Source organism: Mustela nivalis, assembly GCF_964662115.1.
Source record: "Mustela nivalis genome assembly, chromosome: 2".
In the NCBI taxonomy this organism is placed as follows: Eukaryota; Metazoa; Chordata; class Mammalia; order Carnivora; family Mustelidae; genus Mustela; species Mustela nivalis.
In genome coordinates this window covers 181279160-181297882 of record NC_139021.1, presented here as the reverse complement: position 1 = coordinate 181297882, position 18723 = coordinate 181279160, and the positions used below count along the sequence as shown (strand labels likewise).

Genomic DNA, 18723 nt, shown 5'->3' with positions numbered 1-18723 from the left:
CTGTCTTTGGGAACTTGGCTGTGATGACTTTGAGAGGCCCGGGAACTGGTTCCTTCTTGAGCAAGACTCCGAGAACGCCTCGGCCTCCGCCTTGGAACGGAGACCGCTGGGCCATCCTCAGACACTAATGCTCCTATCTGTTTGGGGAAGGGCTTTTGTTTATAACCCCAAAAATGAAAATTCAGTCAAGCCACCAGTTTCAAATGTTGCTCTGCATATCAAAAATTTTAAATACGATTTCTTTTTTTTTTTTTTTAAACCGGACAGCCCAGATAGGTCGAAGTCATGTGGAGGTAATTTAAGCCTCTCTGTGTGCCGCTGATGGAAGAATGAATGTTCGCGGCCATGAGCCGGCCCCTCCCCCATGGTTTTTTATTATTATGTGGTTAGGCTGCTCTCTGAGCTTGCATTTCTCTGAATTCATGAGAAAGTTTGGACTTCTCTGAAAACTGCAGAGACAGGAAAATTGTGTTCATGTGTTTGTTTTCATTATCTGGAATTGTGTATTTTCTAAACGATGATCCAAGGCCACTTGGAAAAATCCCCCAGTCATTTATTTCACCCCTTCGTGGTCTGAAAGGTATAAACATCTAAACAACCAAGGCCCTTTCAGCGGGTTTTTCAAGGGGAGATTAATTGGGTTTTTTCTGCCACAGAGCTCTATGTTCTTTTGTATGATTAGCTGTATGTGTTCATGGTTAATCGGGAAGTTGGCACGGGAGGTGGGGAGGGGACAGACAGAGACATCAGCTTCTTTCACACCTCGAGAAGGAAAAGGGGTGAGATCTTCGCCCCTTTTAAAGGTGGCTCATTCTGGGGACACCAGTGGGTACCACTGGGGTTCATCTTTCTTCCTCTCTGAGTAGGCAGTTATCACCAGGAAGCACGCCTGCACCACATAGTCACTAAGCTTGACTTTTTTTTCTCATAACCTTGTAAAAGTATGAGAAATTATACCTTTTCTGGTGCTTTATTTTTCCCTTCTCCATAAGGTTTCCAGATTTCTTGAGGGATCCCTAAATTCATGAATCAGCACGGTTGGGCAGTGAACAGGAACACTGCTATGATACAAACATTTTTCTTGTAAAACTCTGTTTGGAAGATCCCGGACTGACGGGGATTTGTTTTATAAAAGATGTGTCCCTCAGGATTATGTGACTGGAAAGCTGATTCAAAGCATGCCTCGGTCATTTTTGCTTTTGTCTGAAAGCGTGGTTAGAGCATGAGAGTTTTAAACGTGAAACAGTGCCGTTAACGCAGAAACCAGGCCGTCGCCGGCGAGGACCAAGCCCACCTCAGCCCCCGGTTTCCTCCAACCACATTTTATTGCAGAAACAGAAGGCTTTGTTTTTTTGTTTTTAATGTTTGCTTTTTGAGACCACCCTCCATGAATTGCTCTTTTTCTCCTAAAAATGCCTTTGGGATTCTCCCAGTAATTCATGGAAGAGTGCAAATGTTTTTTTGAGGAAACTTGATTAAAATGTAACCCACTTCAGAGGCTGCCTTTAGTTCAGAGGGAGTTCGACATCTTCTCCATCCGTGCGCCTTGATGTGCAGCTTCCTCATTCCTCCCAACTGTCCACTCCGCCTCCCGCCCGCCCTCTGCTCCCATGGCAAATAGTTCAGTCTTTCTAGTTTTTCTTGACTCTGTTTCTTTCTATTCTGTCTCTTCTATTTCCTTCTGGTTTTACTGCTAGCACCACCTCTTCATCTGACTCTGTTCCGTTTATCAGCTTGGCTGTCTCCTAGTCTCCAGACCACCATCGTCCTTTGCTCCTAACTTGATGTTTACATGATCGGCCACAAGAAATCAGCTGCCTGAAGCGGGTTAGTTAGTGTTTCCCCAGAAGGGTCATGCAGTCTCTCCTCAAAATACATTCTCTTTCACTTTCCTCAATCCCAACACTCGATCGTAAAGGGGAAAGCAACACATAGAAGACACTGAATCCGTCATCTTCTGGAGGGATCTGCTCTGTGCCACGTGCCACCCGAACGAGCGGCCGTCAGCCGGCTCCTGTTCCAGAGGCTTTGTCTTGTTCGTCATGTGCCTGTTTCATTGACTAATGGTCTTGACTTGTTCTGATCCCACTGTCAGCAATTCAGCAGGCTCACCGGATTCCTTTCTTAAGGATTTCCCACGTGGAAAGGGAAACCAGTCACTCGTGGGCAGGAGGTTTGACAGAGGTCGTTGGGGTTGGAGATGAACTTTTAGAGGGAACGGGGTGGGGTGGGGGGATGCTGCCGGTGGCAGTGGTGAAGATAGTCTCCCCTTGGGCAAAGTGCTGGGGTCCAGAGTTACAGACAGTGTGCTGGAAGCCCCAGAGAGGTGTGAAGGGAAATCAAATCTGTGTTTGCTTTTGGCAGCATAAAAGAGAAACCCTCAAGATGACCAAGTACGTAGAGCTGGTTATTGTAGCAGACAACCGGGAGGTAAGAACTTTCTCAAACTTCACAGTACAGTTGGTTAAAATAAATAAATAAGTAAATAAATAAATACAGAAACGAAAATGTGTAGCAGGTTATTACTTGTTCTGATTAACTCCATATTCCATGAGCCCTTAAAAACATTGCAACAACCCATTGAAAAAAGTGGTTTTTGGCATTAGAGAGCACCAAATATGGTAAATGTATCTGATATTACCAAGTAAAAACCAGGACTTCAGGAAAAGCAGAGCTACTCTGTAGCTAAGGTCTCCAGAAGAAGTTACTTGGGGGAAATGGCAGATGACTTTAGAATATATTCTGACACATTTGGGAGGAAAGTTTGGTGCAAAATTGTCCATCCCTCCTGACCCAAAATGAATTGAAGAATCCAGGCCGCGGGGGTATACACCAGAAAACCCTCCCTTCTGAAGCCTGCTTGGATGCTAGGTTAGTTTTCTCTCCAGTTAGTTTCCAATTCCATGACCATCATTTTAGACGATCTTCTCTGCATTCGTTCCTTGCCTCCAGTCCATGTTGTGAGTCAGGCAACTTCTTCTCGGGAAATCAGCCGACACCCGTGAATGACACCGGCTTGACAGTTGCTCAGAGAATCGTTCCCATGCAGGAAGGTCAGATGAGGGGAGAAGGGGATTCATTAACGTTCGCCCCCTCTCCTCCTTGCTGTTCGACTCGGTGCCATGAGCTTCTATTACTTTTACTGTTTAATTTTTAAAAAACAAATATAAAAGAAATTTCTGAGGAAGTTAAAATCAAGTTGATGATATGAAAAATGGCTTTGGACTGCCTTCTCATTGTCTGTTTTCTCTGCCAAAACATGTCACGGCCTCCATCATTTATGAGGCTGGAAAAATCGCAGAAGTTACTGTCTTCTGAGCACTTGGCTTGGGCAAATTTCAGGGAGTTGCAGAAAGTCCCCAGACAGGGAAATTACTCGTCAGGATGGGAACTCATTTTATCGTAAGCCGTGGAGGGTCCCGGGTGGTTTGGGAAGCTTAAGACTTCACGTTTCCAGGAGCAGGGAAGATGAGATTTGATTGATATTCTTGCTGTTGTTAATGCTGACATTTAAAATTATTAAGTTTCAGAGGCAAGGAAAAGATCTGGAAAAAGTTAAGCAGCGATTAATAGAGATTGCTAATCACGTTGACAAGGTAAGTTCTTTTTCGGGTAATTAAATCATTCAAAGCATGGTAATGTTTAGAAACAGGGTGGAGGGAATGGAACACACCTCTTCTGACTTGGCAGGGAGACCGGGTTCTGGTCCTGGGCTGGAACAATGACTTGCCCTTCCTCTGAGCACAGAATTCCCAGCCTGGAGCAGCTCCGGGAGATGCTAACCCATGCACACGGTCTGGACTGTGGTAGCCTTGGGCTACATCTCCCTCTAGGCTCTCTTCTGGCCAGAATCCCAGTGGTTTTTTTTTGGGGGGGGGGGAGTTCTCAGTATCCCCAGTTAGAGTCAAAACCCCAGTAGGATGAAACTGACCCTCTAGAGAACTCCCAAGAGGCCTCTTAACCCAGGTATCCCTGGGTTGTGTCCAGAGTCCCCCTGAGGGCAGGCTGTCATTTACAAGTGACACATCGGCTCCACCGTCCTGAGACACCAAAATTGGCTTTTGGTTCAATCAACTGTTGGAAGATTGCTCACCGAGAATGAGGAGATTGGGAACTCACCCTTGGCAAAGATGATCCAGACCAGGAGGAAACCCCAGAAGTCTGGGCTAATCCTGGGGGCAGGAAAGCAACAACACTGTTTGCCTATTTGCAAGGAGAGCGTGAACCTGTCTGAGCTGCTGGCCCCCAGCTGCACCCCCGAGGAACAAAGCTATCCGTCTGCCTGGGGCTGACCGCCCTCCCTCTAACACAGGGCTTCACACACCTGCCCGCACGTTGGAGTCACAGGGAAACATTTAAAGGCATGGCTGCCCAGGTACCTTGGCAATCGGGGGGTTGTTAATAACTTGCGCTCGTAATTAAAGGACCACATACCTCAGGAAAGACCTGATGGACTCCATAGAGTTTGCCAGCCCAGCAGTTCTTGCGTTTCTGGCCAAGAGAGAGCTGAACGGCCGAGCACACCCATCCAGCCACCCCCACCAGACCCTGAAGAGCGTGCTGCGGGACCCGGGCTCCTCCAGATACTCTGCACACCCAAGTCTGCCAACTGACCAGCCGTGGGTTCTGGCAGATGTTCAAAAGTTCACCTCTGTCTCTCTCCAAGTAGGAGTGTCTCGGCCCCAAAACAATGACGGTTCCAGAGGCAACTTCCTCATTTGCAGAAAGCTTGGCTCTCCTTGGCCATTCTGAAATGACCACTGCTTGGCTGGCTGGGTTGGCCTGAAAGGAAGAGGGAGAAGGACATCCCGGACTGAAAGACCAGGAAGTCATTGAGTACAAAGGTGACATTCTGAAGCATCCTGGAAACCACCCCCCATAAGTAAAACATGGAAAGCAGGTCCGATGCTCATAGCCGGAAGCAAAGCTTGTGCCTAGGAACTAGGAGGCACTCCCGGGTCCTGATTCACTTGCAGGGTGGAGCGCTGGACGTACGTGATCGCCCAGACTTCGCCGCTGTAACCTTCCACCTCCCACCAGTCCCACTTCATATCCAGTAAGAGCTTAACACCAGTGGCAGGTTCGCTGGCGCGGACCCTCTGTGACCTGCTTCCGAACAGGCTTATCTTCTGTGCTTTTAATTTCTTCAGGTATTTTCCAGCTCATGGGAGTCTCCTTTCTCCTCTCCCAAGCTGGTTGCCTGAAGGGTAGCCATTCTCGTGTCGGATCCCACTGGGTCTGCTCTTCCCTCCACTCATTTTTTTCAGACCCTCTTCTTCCAGAAAGGTTTCGTTGACCCTCAGCACAGCACCCTGTGAACCTCCTGTTCACGCCCTTTCTTGGTAGTTCAGTCTGTTGGAGTGGACTCTCTCAGTAGCTAAGTGTCCCCAGCGTTGATCCTCTTGCTGACCTCTGAGCATTTGGGAGCCAAGGACAAGGGTATCCTGATCCTTGTTCACGCTGCCAAGGCCAAGCCTGGTATACAGCAGGAGCCAAGCAAATGCTCATTGCCGCGGTGTCCGTGGGTGAATCATTGCCGCCGCCCTCAGGCTGCACCCCCACATTCTGGGGTGCGTGGGCTGGGCAGGCTGCTGCCAGGCCCCCGCCCAGCTTCCCTCCTGTCATTCCACCATAAGCTCCTTTGTTGGCCAGCACAGAGGCTAGCTCTGAGGAACAGTGCTTTTTTATAGACCTTAGTCAACCCGTCCTTGTCAGAGGCAAACTCAGTGTGCCCTTCACAGATGACCACGTGAAGCCCACACGGGGCATCTGGCTCTGAGTTAGGGCTTAGCGCGCCGGTGTGCACCTCGGCCCTGGAGCTCGGACGTTTCCGCCTCCTGATCACTGTTACCTCTGCCTGACCCAGTGCAAAGTGTGGTCTCCGTCCAAAGGGCAGCAGCCGGACACGGGCAGCCAGAGCTCCAGAAGAGTCCGGGAGTTTCATTCTGCCCAGGAAGCCTGGGCTGGGAGCTTGCAAGTCCATACCACGAAGCAAGCAATTCTTGATTAAAAACAAGCTGTTGGGCCGCATGTAGGTCGGAGAATTGTCTCATTAACTTATTAATGTAATGCCTGTAATTGTGATCTGCTTGAAGCCCGGTGGGACCACTGCAACCAGCTTACATTCTGTGACGTAGTGTGCATTCCAGCCACAGCCTTGGGCTAACCTAATGCTCGCCAGATGACTGCGGGGAGATCGGCGGGGGAAGCGATGAGCCTGCCCCCGGTGGGTTAGAACGGGCGTCAGATGCTAGGACTTGGGGACCGTATGGCCCACTAACTCGCCACATCTGGATGGGACTTAACCACCCAATGAGAAGCCTCTGTGACTTTTGCTACTTGTCCCAAATGCGTGTAGCATAAAACGGGACCAGCTCACATCTGAAGCCTGACTTGGGCTGCTACATCTTTCTCCTGGGCTACCTGGAGTATCAGAAAATGAGGACGTGCCCATTGCCCATTGCAACTCGCCTCACCCATCACGGGCACTCGATGAGTTTACACCACCCCGGTGATCCCATGTCCTCACCCCCTGGGCCCCGAGCGCAGAGCCACCTCCTCATTGTAATGCACATGGCGGGCAGCAGGAGAGTTGGAGGCAGTGGGTAGATCCTCCTTCTGTCCTGACCAGTCGTCTTTTCCCAGACCAGACTATCCCTTAGCCATCCAAAGAGCTGCTCCTCCCACCTCTGCCCCGGGATGATCTGCTTGTGGAGAAAGAGCTGTAGTTTGAAGTCAAGTCGGGAGTATATAAAGACAGGAGACACACAGGCAATGAGAAGATGCTTTGGTGTATATCTGAAGCTTGATTTCACAAGCCTATGAAACAGGAACTTTCTCTAGAAGATCCTTCCCTTGATGTCACTGGTGAGCTTACTTCCGGCTGTGAAGAAGATGGTCACTGAAGTTCCAGAAGAAGGGTTCTGCGTATGGCTTTATTGTTCCAAAAGATTGACTTGTGCATTTAACTAAAAGTTTCTAGGTAGATTATAAGTGATGGAATGTGATTGCATCAGCCAGGTCTGAGTCTTTGTTGAAAAATTACTGCAGATTCATTTTCAGTAACTCCTAGGTAGAACATTTTGCTTTAAAGGAACATACTATTGTCCTTGGCAGAGTGTTCTGAAAGATTCTAATTCCCTCATTGTTTTCCCCACAGTAGTTACTCACGGGCAGTCTTTAGGTATAATGTAGCTACTTTAGGGATAGTACACATTTATCTGCACATTTTCAATCGCCAGCGAACCGTGTGAACTGCGTGCTTCCATACAAGTAAGGGCAGACATCAAAAAGCCCATGAACTTTGGCATCTAACTGGTCAACAACATTGGAAATGCAATGAACACTTTGCATCAGACACTGCAAATACTTCTTAAATTCCAGTGCCGCAGGAAAGAAGGAGCACAGAGATCTTTTCCTCACCCGTGTCAGTGAAATTCAAAACATGCACATATGTTCTACCCTGCATTTTGAGCTCTCATGAATGTGATCCCCAGAGGGTGTCTGCTTGGTCAGTTTTACAGATCCCTGAACATTCGGATAGTGCTGGTGGGCGTGGAGGTGTGGAATGACATCGACAAATGCTCCATAAGTCAGGACCCGTTCACAAGCCTCCATGAATTTCTGGATTGGAGAAAGATGAAGCTTCTACCTCGCAAATCGCATGACAATGCCCAGCTCATCAGGTAGGGGGATCCATTGTCTCTGCTTTGCTTAAAGAGTGACCCCAGCAACCCCGTCTCCTCTTAGCGTCACCTGGCAGTCCCCAAAACTGCAGAGCACCCTGACTTGTACCAGGGTGCTTTCCAGTCCACATCAGTGGGGCACTGATCCTGACCAAACTGGGGGTCCATCAGGAAAGCCTTCCTTTGAACCCCTGAGGAAACCTATCCCTGTAAGAAATCTCTTATTTTCTTTTTTCATCACCTGGACATTTTCCTCTCTGCAAATCTTTCTAGTCTTTGTCTTAATATAAAATTGTCCTGAGTAGGCTATTAAAAAAAAAATGCTCATTTTGTTTCACTATTAGTGAAAAATGTTTATGCAAGATGTGAAGATGATGCATTAGGATAATTATTGCCAGATGTCTGGAGAAAGGAAAGGTTCATTCCTCCTCCTGTTTCGCCATGACTCTGGCTTTCTAGATCAGAGGACCCTAGGGGTCTGCGTTCTTTCAATCAGTGTGTATTGAGCACCAGTCAGGAAGCAAGTATGTTTTAGGTCCTTTGAACAGAGAGATGGCCAGCACGGTAAGCCTCCCTACTCTCAGGAGTCCCCAGTCCGCTGGGAGAAGGCAATAGTAGTATCGGGTCATGAAGATAATAAAATGAGGGAAAGTAGAGCTATAATATAATATATTGGAAAGATATTCAACTACCTTTATATTTGAAAGAAAAAAATTCTTATCATCATCCACATTGGTAAGGAATAGACTTTCCCCAAATTGAACAACTTTTTATTAAGACCCTTAAACAGTTGATGCTGTTATTCCCATGTTCTCATGCAGCTCGTTTCACTGAATTGGAAGCTTCGGGGTCAGACATTTTTCTTTGGCAAGTTATATCTAGTTCCTTAAAAAATTATAGGAAGATGGGACACCTGGGTGGCTCAGTCAGTTAAGCATCTGCCTTCAGCTCGGGTCCTGAACTCAGGGTCCTGGGGTCAAGCCCCACTCCCTTCTTGGGGGGGGGGGGTCTGCTTCTCCCTCACCCTCTGCCCCTCCCTCTGCTTGTGTACATGTGCTCTCTCTCTCTCTCTCTCTCTCTCTTTCTCTCAAATAAATAAATAAAACCTTTGAAACAAAAATTATGGGAAGTTAAAAACCATTCTTACCCCATCCTCACTTTAGAAAATGCCTACGTATGAACTAAGGCTGTTGGCATTCCCTGATAATTTACTCTGGCCATTTTCACGGGGTTGTTTGTTTTTTTTCCCACCCTGGATATTTGCGGTTGCCTCATATTTTATGCATTGATTAATCCCAAACTACTTAAAGTACATTTTAGAAATTTTGAGTCAGAGTATTTTGTTTTAATTCTTTTTCGCAAATGGAGTCTGTCCAACTTGAACATCTGGAAATAAATTAGCCTCTTATTTTATATATATATACACATACACACATACACACACACACACACACACACACACATATATATATATATAATTGTATCTGTTAAAATGGTCTATATAAATGTAAATATAAAACCTGTAACCCCAACTACTGCACATATGAGTATGATAGGAAGGGATGGATGGATAAACATATACATATATACACAGATAAGATTTTATATAAACTTACTTCCTTTTGTCGAAAACTGTCAAAATAACTAACTTCTCAAACAGAGTATGTATAGGCTGTGTATGTATGTGGTCAAGGTAACATGAGTAAGTCATTTAAAGGAGATTCAACAAATACGAACAATGTTTCATTTTTAATGCAAGGGTCGCATTTGAGCACTGGCATTAAACAGGGCTTCACGTTATTAGACTCCACATTAAGAATCCACATGGGGGAAGCCTGCACCTAAGCCACAACATCCCCTACTGGAACCTTCCTCCGGGGGTGCGGAGGCTTCCCCCCGACGTGGGTTTTCATTCTGCATGGGCTCCAGAGGATCAATCATTTCTCCACCAACATCATTGTTGCCAGCTATGTTAGCAAGACACTTGAAAGAGTTTGGGTTTCTGGATTAATTGTAATGGTCCACAGGAAACCAAGTTCAGCTAAAACAGAAAATCTAGTACACCACCATGTGCATTTCATTTAGTTGCCAGTGATTCTCTGTGACTCTTCCTAGCACTTCCATCAGCACATGTTTCAAAGGAGCAGGATCCTCTAATCCGTCGGAAATAGGCAGGATACAACTCGTAAGTACAAAGGTCAGGACTGGTCATGGCCTGAGTGTTGCAAACAAAAATCTGAAGGGATTATGGGACCACAATGCAAAATACATTTGAGAGGAATTAAGGACACAAATCACCTGTAAACATGCCCCCCGTGGCTCTCTGCCTTTTTGCACGTGTCTGTGCTCTTCTTTTTGGAATGCAAGAATGACCAAAATGATTTTTAATGTTAGGAAATGTCCTCATTCTGTATTAAGAAAGTTGTTTTGTTTTTTGTTTCTCAGCGGGGTTTATTTCCAAGGGACGACCATTGGCATGGCCCCGATCATGAGCATGTGTACCGCAGAGCAGTCGGGAGGGATCGTCATGGTAAGTCGAGGGCCCCACAGGGCTGACGGCCAAGTGCCACTCACCTCCCTGCGGTCCTCCAACAGCTCTACTTCTACCAACTTTGCAAAAGTAGGCCATTACCTTTCATGCTTCTTATATGTAACTCGACCTTTTTCTAGCTCTATTTATGGTCTTCTAGATCCCATAATAATTTAGGGACTATTTATAAAAACCAAACCACGCATCAAGTCGTACACAGGTTAGGTGAGTGTGTGAAAAATAACCCAGTGGAAGCCTGTCTACCCCTTTTATGGAGAAAAAGTTTCAAAGTTTTGGTCAAATCATTACAATCCGGGACTCCCCCCAGCACTGAGATGAACCAGGGCACTGGGGCACTGGGGTTGCCCTCATCACTCAGTTTCTTAGATGAACTGCAGTCTTACCAAACATTTCTACTAGAATGATTTTCCAATGGTCCTGCCTCCAGCCCCAGCAGCCAAAAGTCTGAGCTTTTTAACTATTTACCACTGCAAATGCTTGATCGACCTCCTAGCCGCTATCCAATTTGTCTTCATAATAACATTAACCTTGGAAGGCAGATACCTAGGTTTATTACTCTATAAGGATAATTTTTTTTTTCATTTTGGGGCTCTACATGTTAATAAAGGGAACAAAATTGGAAGAATATTTAGGACTTATTTCTTATGAATTTAAGAGGGAAATAGCTTTGATACACTGCCCCACAGGGGACCCCTGCTCCATTCTATCAATTAAAGAAGAGGTTTCACCTCATTCTGGCACCATCCCTGCTCTGAAAATGCAGTGTCCCCTTTGCCCCAGCCCTCAGACGGGGGTGGTCTCCAACCTACTCTGGCATCTCCATTAAACAAACAGAACGTTGCCCTTCTAAGAAACCATGACCTCCTCCACATTTTTTGCAAACGGAACATGGCTGAGTACTCCATTGTATTAAGGAGCTGAAGGAGTAAGGTTCTGCTGACTATGGTTTTCTCTCCACATAGTACCTGACCTAATCTTCTTAGAGAATATACACACCAAATGTTTTCCTCTTTTCCGGTAAGTACTGGTAATTCATATAAACAGGCACTAAACGAAGAAGTGGGAGTGGCCGTCTGGGAGAATGGCACCCACTCTGGATTTCTGGCTCGAAGGAGCTGCCCTCTGGTTTTCTTTGAACCTACAAGCCCTCCATGTGATCCCCGCTATGGAAGTCATTGGAAAGATTGGTTTTTTTGCTGCCAGGTTAATTTCAAGTCAGATCCTGACTGTATTTTTACAGAGCAGCCTGTAAAACTTTAAGAGGGAGTAATTTTCTGTTTTATGGTTCCATGGTCAGTGGCTACTGACTTTGCCACTTAAAATGGGTGTAAATATTTTTTAGAGCTGAAACTAAATTCCTTATAAGTATGGCAGGTTCTTCTGTTTGGCGTGTTGAAACATTTTTATAACCATCCTGATCACATTAAGTGGCTTTCTTCGGTTCATATCCCTCATTCTGTTTCCATACAAGCACTTGATCAAGATTCCTTCTTTGAAAGCACACAGAGCATGTGCTGTGATGAGCTCTGGGTGTTCTACTTAACTAATGAGTCACTGAGCACTACATCAAAAACTAATTATGTACTATACAGTGGCTAACTGAACAGAATTAAAAAAAAAAACATACAGAAAAGGCTGTTTTTTTAAGTGGGTGAAAATGAACATGGGAAAATATAGGCAAATATGTGTACTGCGGTGGTGATCAAGTCAAGACCAAAGTTGATCGACAGGAAATACGTTTGACCAACTTGGCAGCAGTTAAACACATCCTTTGTCTACGCCACACACGAGAGAAGCATCAAGTAGGACACAAGTCTACAGCTCCTTTAATTCTATAAAACTCATGAGATCAATGAGATCAATCTCCTGACCAGACCTAAAACTTCTAGACTTCTCCTGTTATGTCTCTAAAATTAAATTCATGGGTGTTCATGTGACCATGCCCCATTCAAGGACTCACAAGTTAAGAGGAAGGAAATTGTGTAGCAGGGAAGCAGGAATCCCAATCAAATTGAAAAGATGAGTTCCTCTTCTGGTTCTCTATTTTTTTTAAGATGGAGCAAATATTTGCTTTAGTAACTTAAAGCCATGCCCTTGTATCTAACTGGACTAGAACAGCCTTGGTTTGGGAATAATACTATAAATAAAGAAGTATGGGGGGGGGGGAAGAAGTAGAGTTTTTTTTTTCTTATTAGAAATGTAAATTGTTGATCAGGGTCTCTTGCGAGATATTCTGTTCATAATCACCTATCCGTGGAAGAATGTAAAACAATTTGGCAATTAAAAACAAACCCAAGAAATTCAGTAATACAAAAAATCAAATAAAGAATAATTTTTAAAGGATGAAGTCCTTGAATTTTGTGCCAAAGCATGCTAAATTCAACCCTTCACATTCTTAGGTTGGCTACATTCTGTTTGCCAACCTGTGTTATTCTTGAGACTTGATTTCCTGAAACATATTTGTGAAGCTTCCTACAACAGGAAACTGTAAAATCTAAGCAAAGTAATTTATTAGGAATTTCATCTATTCTAAGAATAACTTCGTCCCTTGATACGCTATTCTCTTGTGAGACTCGGGGCTATAGAAGGAGTCAGCTGCAGCTGTAGCAAGCAAAAGCCTGTATAACCATTTATCTACATGCCTTTAGAAGAGGCCCCACAAAGATGTTCTGTGTCAGGAATGATGCTTTCTCCAAAACCCAGGGTCACTCTTTCTTGGAAGTGTTTTGGAAAACCTCTTATCTCTTTCCTGGGTGCCTTTATTGCTCTGTGGTTGGCAGGCCTTTTTAGAAACATCACTGATGGCCATAGCTCTATGGTCAACTAATCTTTGACAAAACAGGAAAGAATATCAATGGAAAAAGAGATAGTGTCTTCGACAAATGGTGTTGGGAAAACTGGACAGCCACATGGAGAAGAAGGAAACTGGACCCCTTTCTCACACCACACACAAAAATAGTCTCAGAATGGATGACAGACCTATATGTGAAGTAGGAATACATCAAAATCCTAGAGAACACAGGCAGCAGCCTCTGTGACCTCGGCTGTAGCCATGTCTTACTTGACACGTCTCCAGAGGCAAGGGAAACAAAAGCAAAAATGAACTGTTGGGACTTCATCAAGATGAAAAGTCTCTGCACTGCGAAGGAAACAGTCAACGAAACTAAAAGGCAACCTGGATATTTGCAAATGTTGTATCAAATAAAGGGCTGGTATACAAAATCTGTTAAGAACTTATCACACTCAACACCCCAAAAATAAATAATTCAGTTAAGAAATGGGCAGAAGACATGAACAGACATTTTTCCAAAGAAGACAGACAAATGACCAACAGACAAAGGGAAAAATGCTCAGTATCACTCATCATCAGGAAAATACAAATCAAACCACTGTGAGATACCGGCTCACACCTGGCAGAATGGCTAAAATGGTCAACACAGGAAACAACAGATGTTGGCGCGGATGTGGAGAAAGGGGAACCCTGTTACACTGTCGGTGGGAATGCAAGCTGGTGCAGCTCCTCTGGAAACAGTATAGAGGGTCCTCAAAAAGTAAAAAATAGAGCCACCCTCCAACCCAACGACTCACTACTAGGTATTTATCCAAAGGATATAAAAATAGTGATCCAAAGGGGCACATGCACCCCAACGTTGATAGCAGCACTATCAACGATAGCAAAATTATGGAGAGAGCCCTTATGTCCATCAACCAGTGAATAGAAAAAGAAGTGATGTGGGGCGCCTGGGTGGCTCAGTGGGTTGAGCCTCTGCCTTCAGCTCAGGTCAGGTCTCAGGGTCCTGGGATCGAGCCCCACATCGAGCTCTCTGCTCGGCGGGAAGCCTGCTTCCCCTTCTCACTCTGCCTGCCTCCCTGCCTACTTGATCTCTCTCTCTCTATCTATCAAATAAATAAATAAATAATCTTTTAAAAAAAAGAAAAAGAAAAAGAAGTGATGTACAGCGATATACAATGGAATACTATGCAGCCATCAAAAGGAATGAAATCTTTCCATTTGCAACGACATGGATGGAGCTAGAGTGTATTATGCTCAGTGAAATAAGTCATTCAGAGAAAGACAAATATCATATGATTTCATTCATAGGTGGAATTTAAGAAACAAAACAGATGAACAAAGGAGAAAGGAAGGAAAAATAAAATAAGGCCAAAACAGCCTCTTAACTATGGAGAAAAAACTAAAGGTTGCTGGAGGGGAGGTAGAGGGAGAGATGGGCGAAAGGGGTGATGGGCATGGAGGAGGGCATTGGATGTGATGAGCACTGGGTGTTATAGGTAAGTGATGAATCACTAAATGCTAAAATCACTAAATTATAAATAAATAATAATAAAATAAATATAATATAAAATAAATAGATATTTATTTATCACTAAATTCCAGTTGAATAAGTTATTTATTTAGCTGGAATTATAGTATTTATATAATAAAAAAAGTATTATTATTTATTTATTTTTCACTAAATTCCTGAAACCAAAAAAAAAAAGAAAAAAAGACCACTGATAGGCACAATCAATTTCTGCAAATTACCTTTAGTAATTAGCTAATTTTAGTTTGTTCAAGTTAAGTAACAATATTTTAATAATTAGTATTTAGTAATTTAGTAATAATATTTTAAGTAACAATAATCTCTAATATCTACTTAGCCAAACCATCCATGTAGTTCATTAAGTTAGGAGTGGCCGCACAGTGCTCCCTGAATGGAGAAACCACCTTCCAAAACCCATCAAAGAGTTGAGTGAGCCCCCAGCAGCAGCCGTCACAGAATCAGGGTGCTTCTACCCATCTCTAAAATTGACTTGACAAAACAAGGGACAGCAAGAGTGACACATAATTGGATTATAATGTTAATGCAGTTGAGTCTTCAAGCAGATTACTCAATGTGGCTTGCCTTTTTTGTGAATTATTGTGAATTTTCCAAGTATCCTTCTCTACCAAGTAGATAGGGCAGGGTGACGGGGGTGGGGGGGGGATACTCAGTAGCCCCTGCTCAGGTCTTACTGAGAATGTCACAAAGTATCCTTCCCCTGCCAACTTTTCATCAGCCTCATCTCCGTCTAGGGTAAAATAGTACTTTTTTTGAGCCATCTATGTGCCCTAAGAAAGATGTTTTGTAAGAGACTACAGGAAACAGAATAGAGATGATTGCCTTGAACATTTCATGTAAAGACATAAGGAGTCCTACATATGTGCATTCCTCTGCAGAAGGGCCCATGAGCTGGTTTCATAAAATAGGTCACATCTCTGACTTATGTTTGAACTAAATAATGGGGCTCTGTGTTTTGTTCCTTATAGGGGATTGGATTGGGTCAAATGTTAACAAAAGATGAATGGTGGGGGACAGAGGTGGACAGGGGCTGGGGAAAAAGCCAAGGAGATGTGAACTATACGTTGTGCTCTTGTGTTTGCTTTGAGGACCATTCAGACAGCCCCCTTGGTGCCGCCGTGACCCTGGCACATGAGCTGGGCCACAACTTCGGGATGAACCACGACACGCTGGAGCGAGGCTGTGGTTGCAGCGTGGCTGCGGACAAAGGAGGCTGCATCATGAACCCCTCCACAGGGCAAGTACCAACATTCCAGCCGCTTTCAGAGTTGCCACAGGTTGAATTGCTTGTTGGGAAATTGCTAAGCAAAAGTCTCCCTGGTTTTCTGACCAGACCACCCATAGAAACTTCTAGAAGGAGATCCCTTTCTAAGTAGCAAGAGCAGCCTGGGCTCATCTGAGAGGGTGGGTCACAGGCAAACAGACTGCACTGCCACAAGGCAGGAGGGCTGACCTCTTCCCTGAGAAGTGGCAAGTGGGGAGGGATGGACGTGTCTTTGTTGAGAAATTGCAAATTATCTTACTGTCTGAGCACTGGTTTTCTATTTCAGCCCATAGCCCAGGGCTGGGAAAACTCACTTGGCAAAGGGGGCAGGGTGAGATGGGTCACATGGCCTTCAGAGCATGCTGGCTGGGGAGAGCTTCTTCCGCCGTCGGGGCTGGCCCTGCGGCCCGTGTGCCTGACGTGTATCATTAGCGGGGGCCGGGGGGTTAGCAGCATCCCCACCTCTGAGGCATCACCTTATCGAATTTGAGAGGTTTACGTGAAGTGACATCTCTATGTCAGTAAATCACGCTGTTCTTCCCTCTGCAATGCCTTTCTGAAACTCGAGACTTGTTCGTCCAGGGGAAAAGGAAGGTAGTTTCATTAAGGGAGCGTCCAAATGAGGTGGGAAGAGATGGCACGTGGACTGATCGAGCACAGATTCTGATGAGATCCTCATGCCTCCAAGGCCCCGTCCCAAACTAGAGGGCTGTGCTCGTGGGGGGAGATGTTCATTAGGAAAGGAGAACACACGCTTGTTACAATCGTCTTTTTTTATACCTAAGTGAGTCCTTCCCAACGCGTCTCTTCGTGGTCCTTCCCAGGTGAAGCCTGCTCTCTGGGTTTGCTGGAAGGAAACGCTGGAGCAGGAAGCAAGTCCTGGCTGGCAGCCCCAAGACTGGCCTCTGTGGAGGCCTGCTGGCAAGGGGCCGGCCCTGGGCGGGGCAGGTTGGGGGGCACCGGCTAGAGGTGTCAGGGGCGGACTGTTACGGAGGGAGGTTCTGCTTCTGCGAACAGCAGCTTTGGGAGGCTCCTATCGAATGGCTCCTGGGGCTCTGTGTTGCCCCTGAAACCCAGACTGGGCAGAAGGGCACAGCTCATATCCGGGACATTGCCATGCCTCAGGGATGTTCCTGCGGCACCTCCTTGTCACCTGATTAGCAAGTGATTGCTGGTCTTCACCGCCACCACTCACAGAGCCTTCACGGGCATCTTTTTTGCTCCTAGTTCCGTCTTAAACACAATTCAAGGGTGTTATCAAGACCCAGTGGAGGGATCTGTTCCGTGTCTGTGACAACTGAAGCCAGGAACCAGAGCCCAAAGCGAGAGCATCTTAGGCCAACACCAACAGGAAGTGAAATATTATAAAACCCTACGTGCAAACCAGGGAGCTCTCCAAAGGGAGGCAGGTTCCTCCGAGAAAGCGTGTGCTCCTTCTCATTTAAACTGTCCAGGCAGAGGTAGGATAACAATTTGGGGGGCATTTGGGACGAAGAATTCCTTCTTAGGGTGTGAAGTTGGGCCAGTGGCCGGGAGGTGTCTTCTTTTTCCAGTATCCCAGCAGGCCCTACAGAGCCCAGCATCACTGGCCAGTGCGCCGTGAGGGTCTCAGACAACAAGGTTTGTAGGAAGTTAACATACAGCTGAGTGGTGTTCGTGCTTTCTCCTTCTTGATGAACTCCAAGTGGCTACAGAAAACTCACTGCTTACTTAATTTCCTGCTTATCATATAGACACAAACGTATCAGCTTACATGCCTCCGGAAGTGGTTCCCAGGGACCGATCTCGTGAACGTTTCGGAACTCTTGATAAAATTGGCAAATGGAAGAGAAGAAAATCTAGGCTGGAAACACTAGAGTAGGACTGAAGTGCCCTGGGAGCCCCTATTCTGATACCAGTTGTTTTGGGTTATATAGGTGAGGGAGTAACCCCTCTGGTGTTAACCATTCTTCATCAAGAGAATGAGTGAGTTTGTCTTCTTCCTTCCTGGCTTCCGTCCATCTGTCCATGCACTGATTCATATTCACTCTACCCACCCACCCATCCGCCCAAGCACTGGCTGTTCACGCCTCCATCCACCTACCCATCTTTCCATCGGACCTTCTGTATCCACCCATCTTCCCCCTACTTGTTCACATAGTCACTGAATTGTTTGGACCCTCCCCCCACCCCCGTGCTCACGGTCCTGGGGAAGGCACGGACGAGGAAGACCCTACAGCTCTAAGAATTATGTGATTCTGGAGGTACAATTTCTGACGCTCCCGGTAACTTTGTGTAAAGTCCTTCAAATTGGAAGGTCTTCGAGGCAGTGTTTAAGGATATGAGCCAAATTCCCCCAGGGATATTTGAAAATCATAGGTAGAAGCACTATTGTTAAGAGCTCAGCAAATCATTTCAAAGGTGTATTTTTTCCCTTTACCAGGGGTTTGCTAATAGCCTTTACTTGATTTATACCTTATTAGCAATTTCTAAGTTTTCTCTTTTGCTGAGTTTGTGCTTTTGTGTAAACCTTTTCTATTTGGTTCTCGTTTATGATCTCACATTCCCATCCAGAGAGTGGTGTTTTTAATTTTCTCAGATGGAAAGAAACTTCCTAAGCAAGTGGGTGAATTAATCACAAAAACCCACAGCGAGGGGGAGGTCAGGCCGCCCAGGCAACCCTCAGCCATCCATCACCCACTGCAGAACTTCCAGGCTGCTTTTAATCTGCCATATTATCCCAATGTGGTCTCTCCCTTACCTCCTGGGGTCCCCTCGAGAGCGGTGAGTGGATTAAATGAGATCACATGTCTTTGTAAATTGTAAATCACTCCACAAATACACAGCAGCGCGAGTACTGTTGTTACTTAGCTTGCGGGGTCTAAATCGTGGAGAGCCTCTTCC

General features: G+C 45.5%; 1 protein-coding gene across 3 annotated transcripts in view; it reads left to right on the top strand.

Moving 5' to 3' along the window:
* Window positions 1-18723, top strand: part of ADAM12 (ADAM metallopeptidase domain 12) — a 329491-nt gene that overhangs the window by 242887 nt on the left and 67881 nt on the right. For all 3 annotated transcript variants that reach the window (XR_014309055.1, XM_082721242.1, XM_082721243.1), the window contains exons 7-11: window positions 2365-2430; window positions 3525-3596; window positions 7516-7685; window positions 10131-10215; window positions 15665-15813. Coding sequence is in view for 2 of the 3 variants with exons in the window: in XM_082721242.1 (XP_082577368.1) it covers window positions 2365-2430; window positions 3525-3596; window positions 7516-7685; window positions 10131-10215; window positions 15665-15813 (542 nt within the window). In the remaining variant the exon portion in view is untranslated. The remainder of the gene's footprint in view (window positions 1-2364; window positions 2431-3524; window positions 3597-7515; window positions 7686-10130; window positions 10216-15664; window positions 15814-18723) is intronic.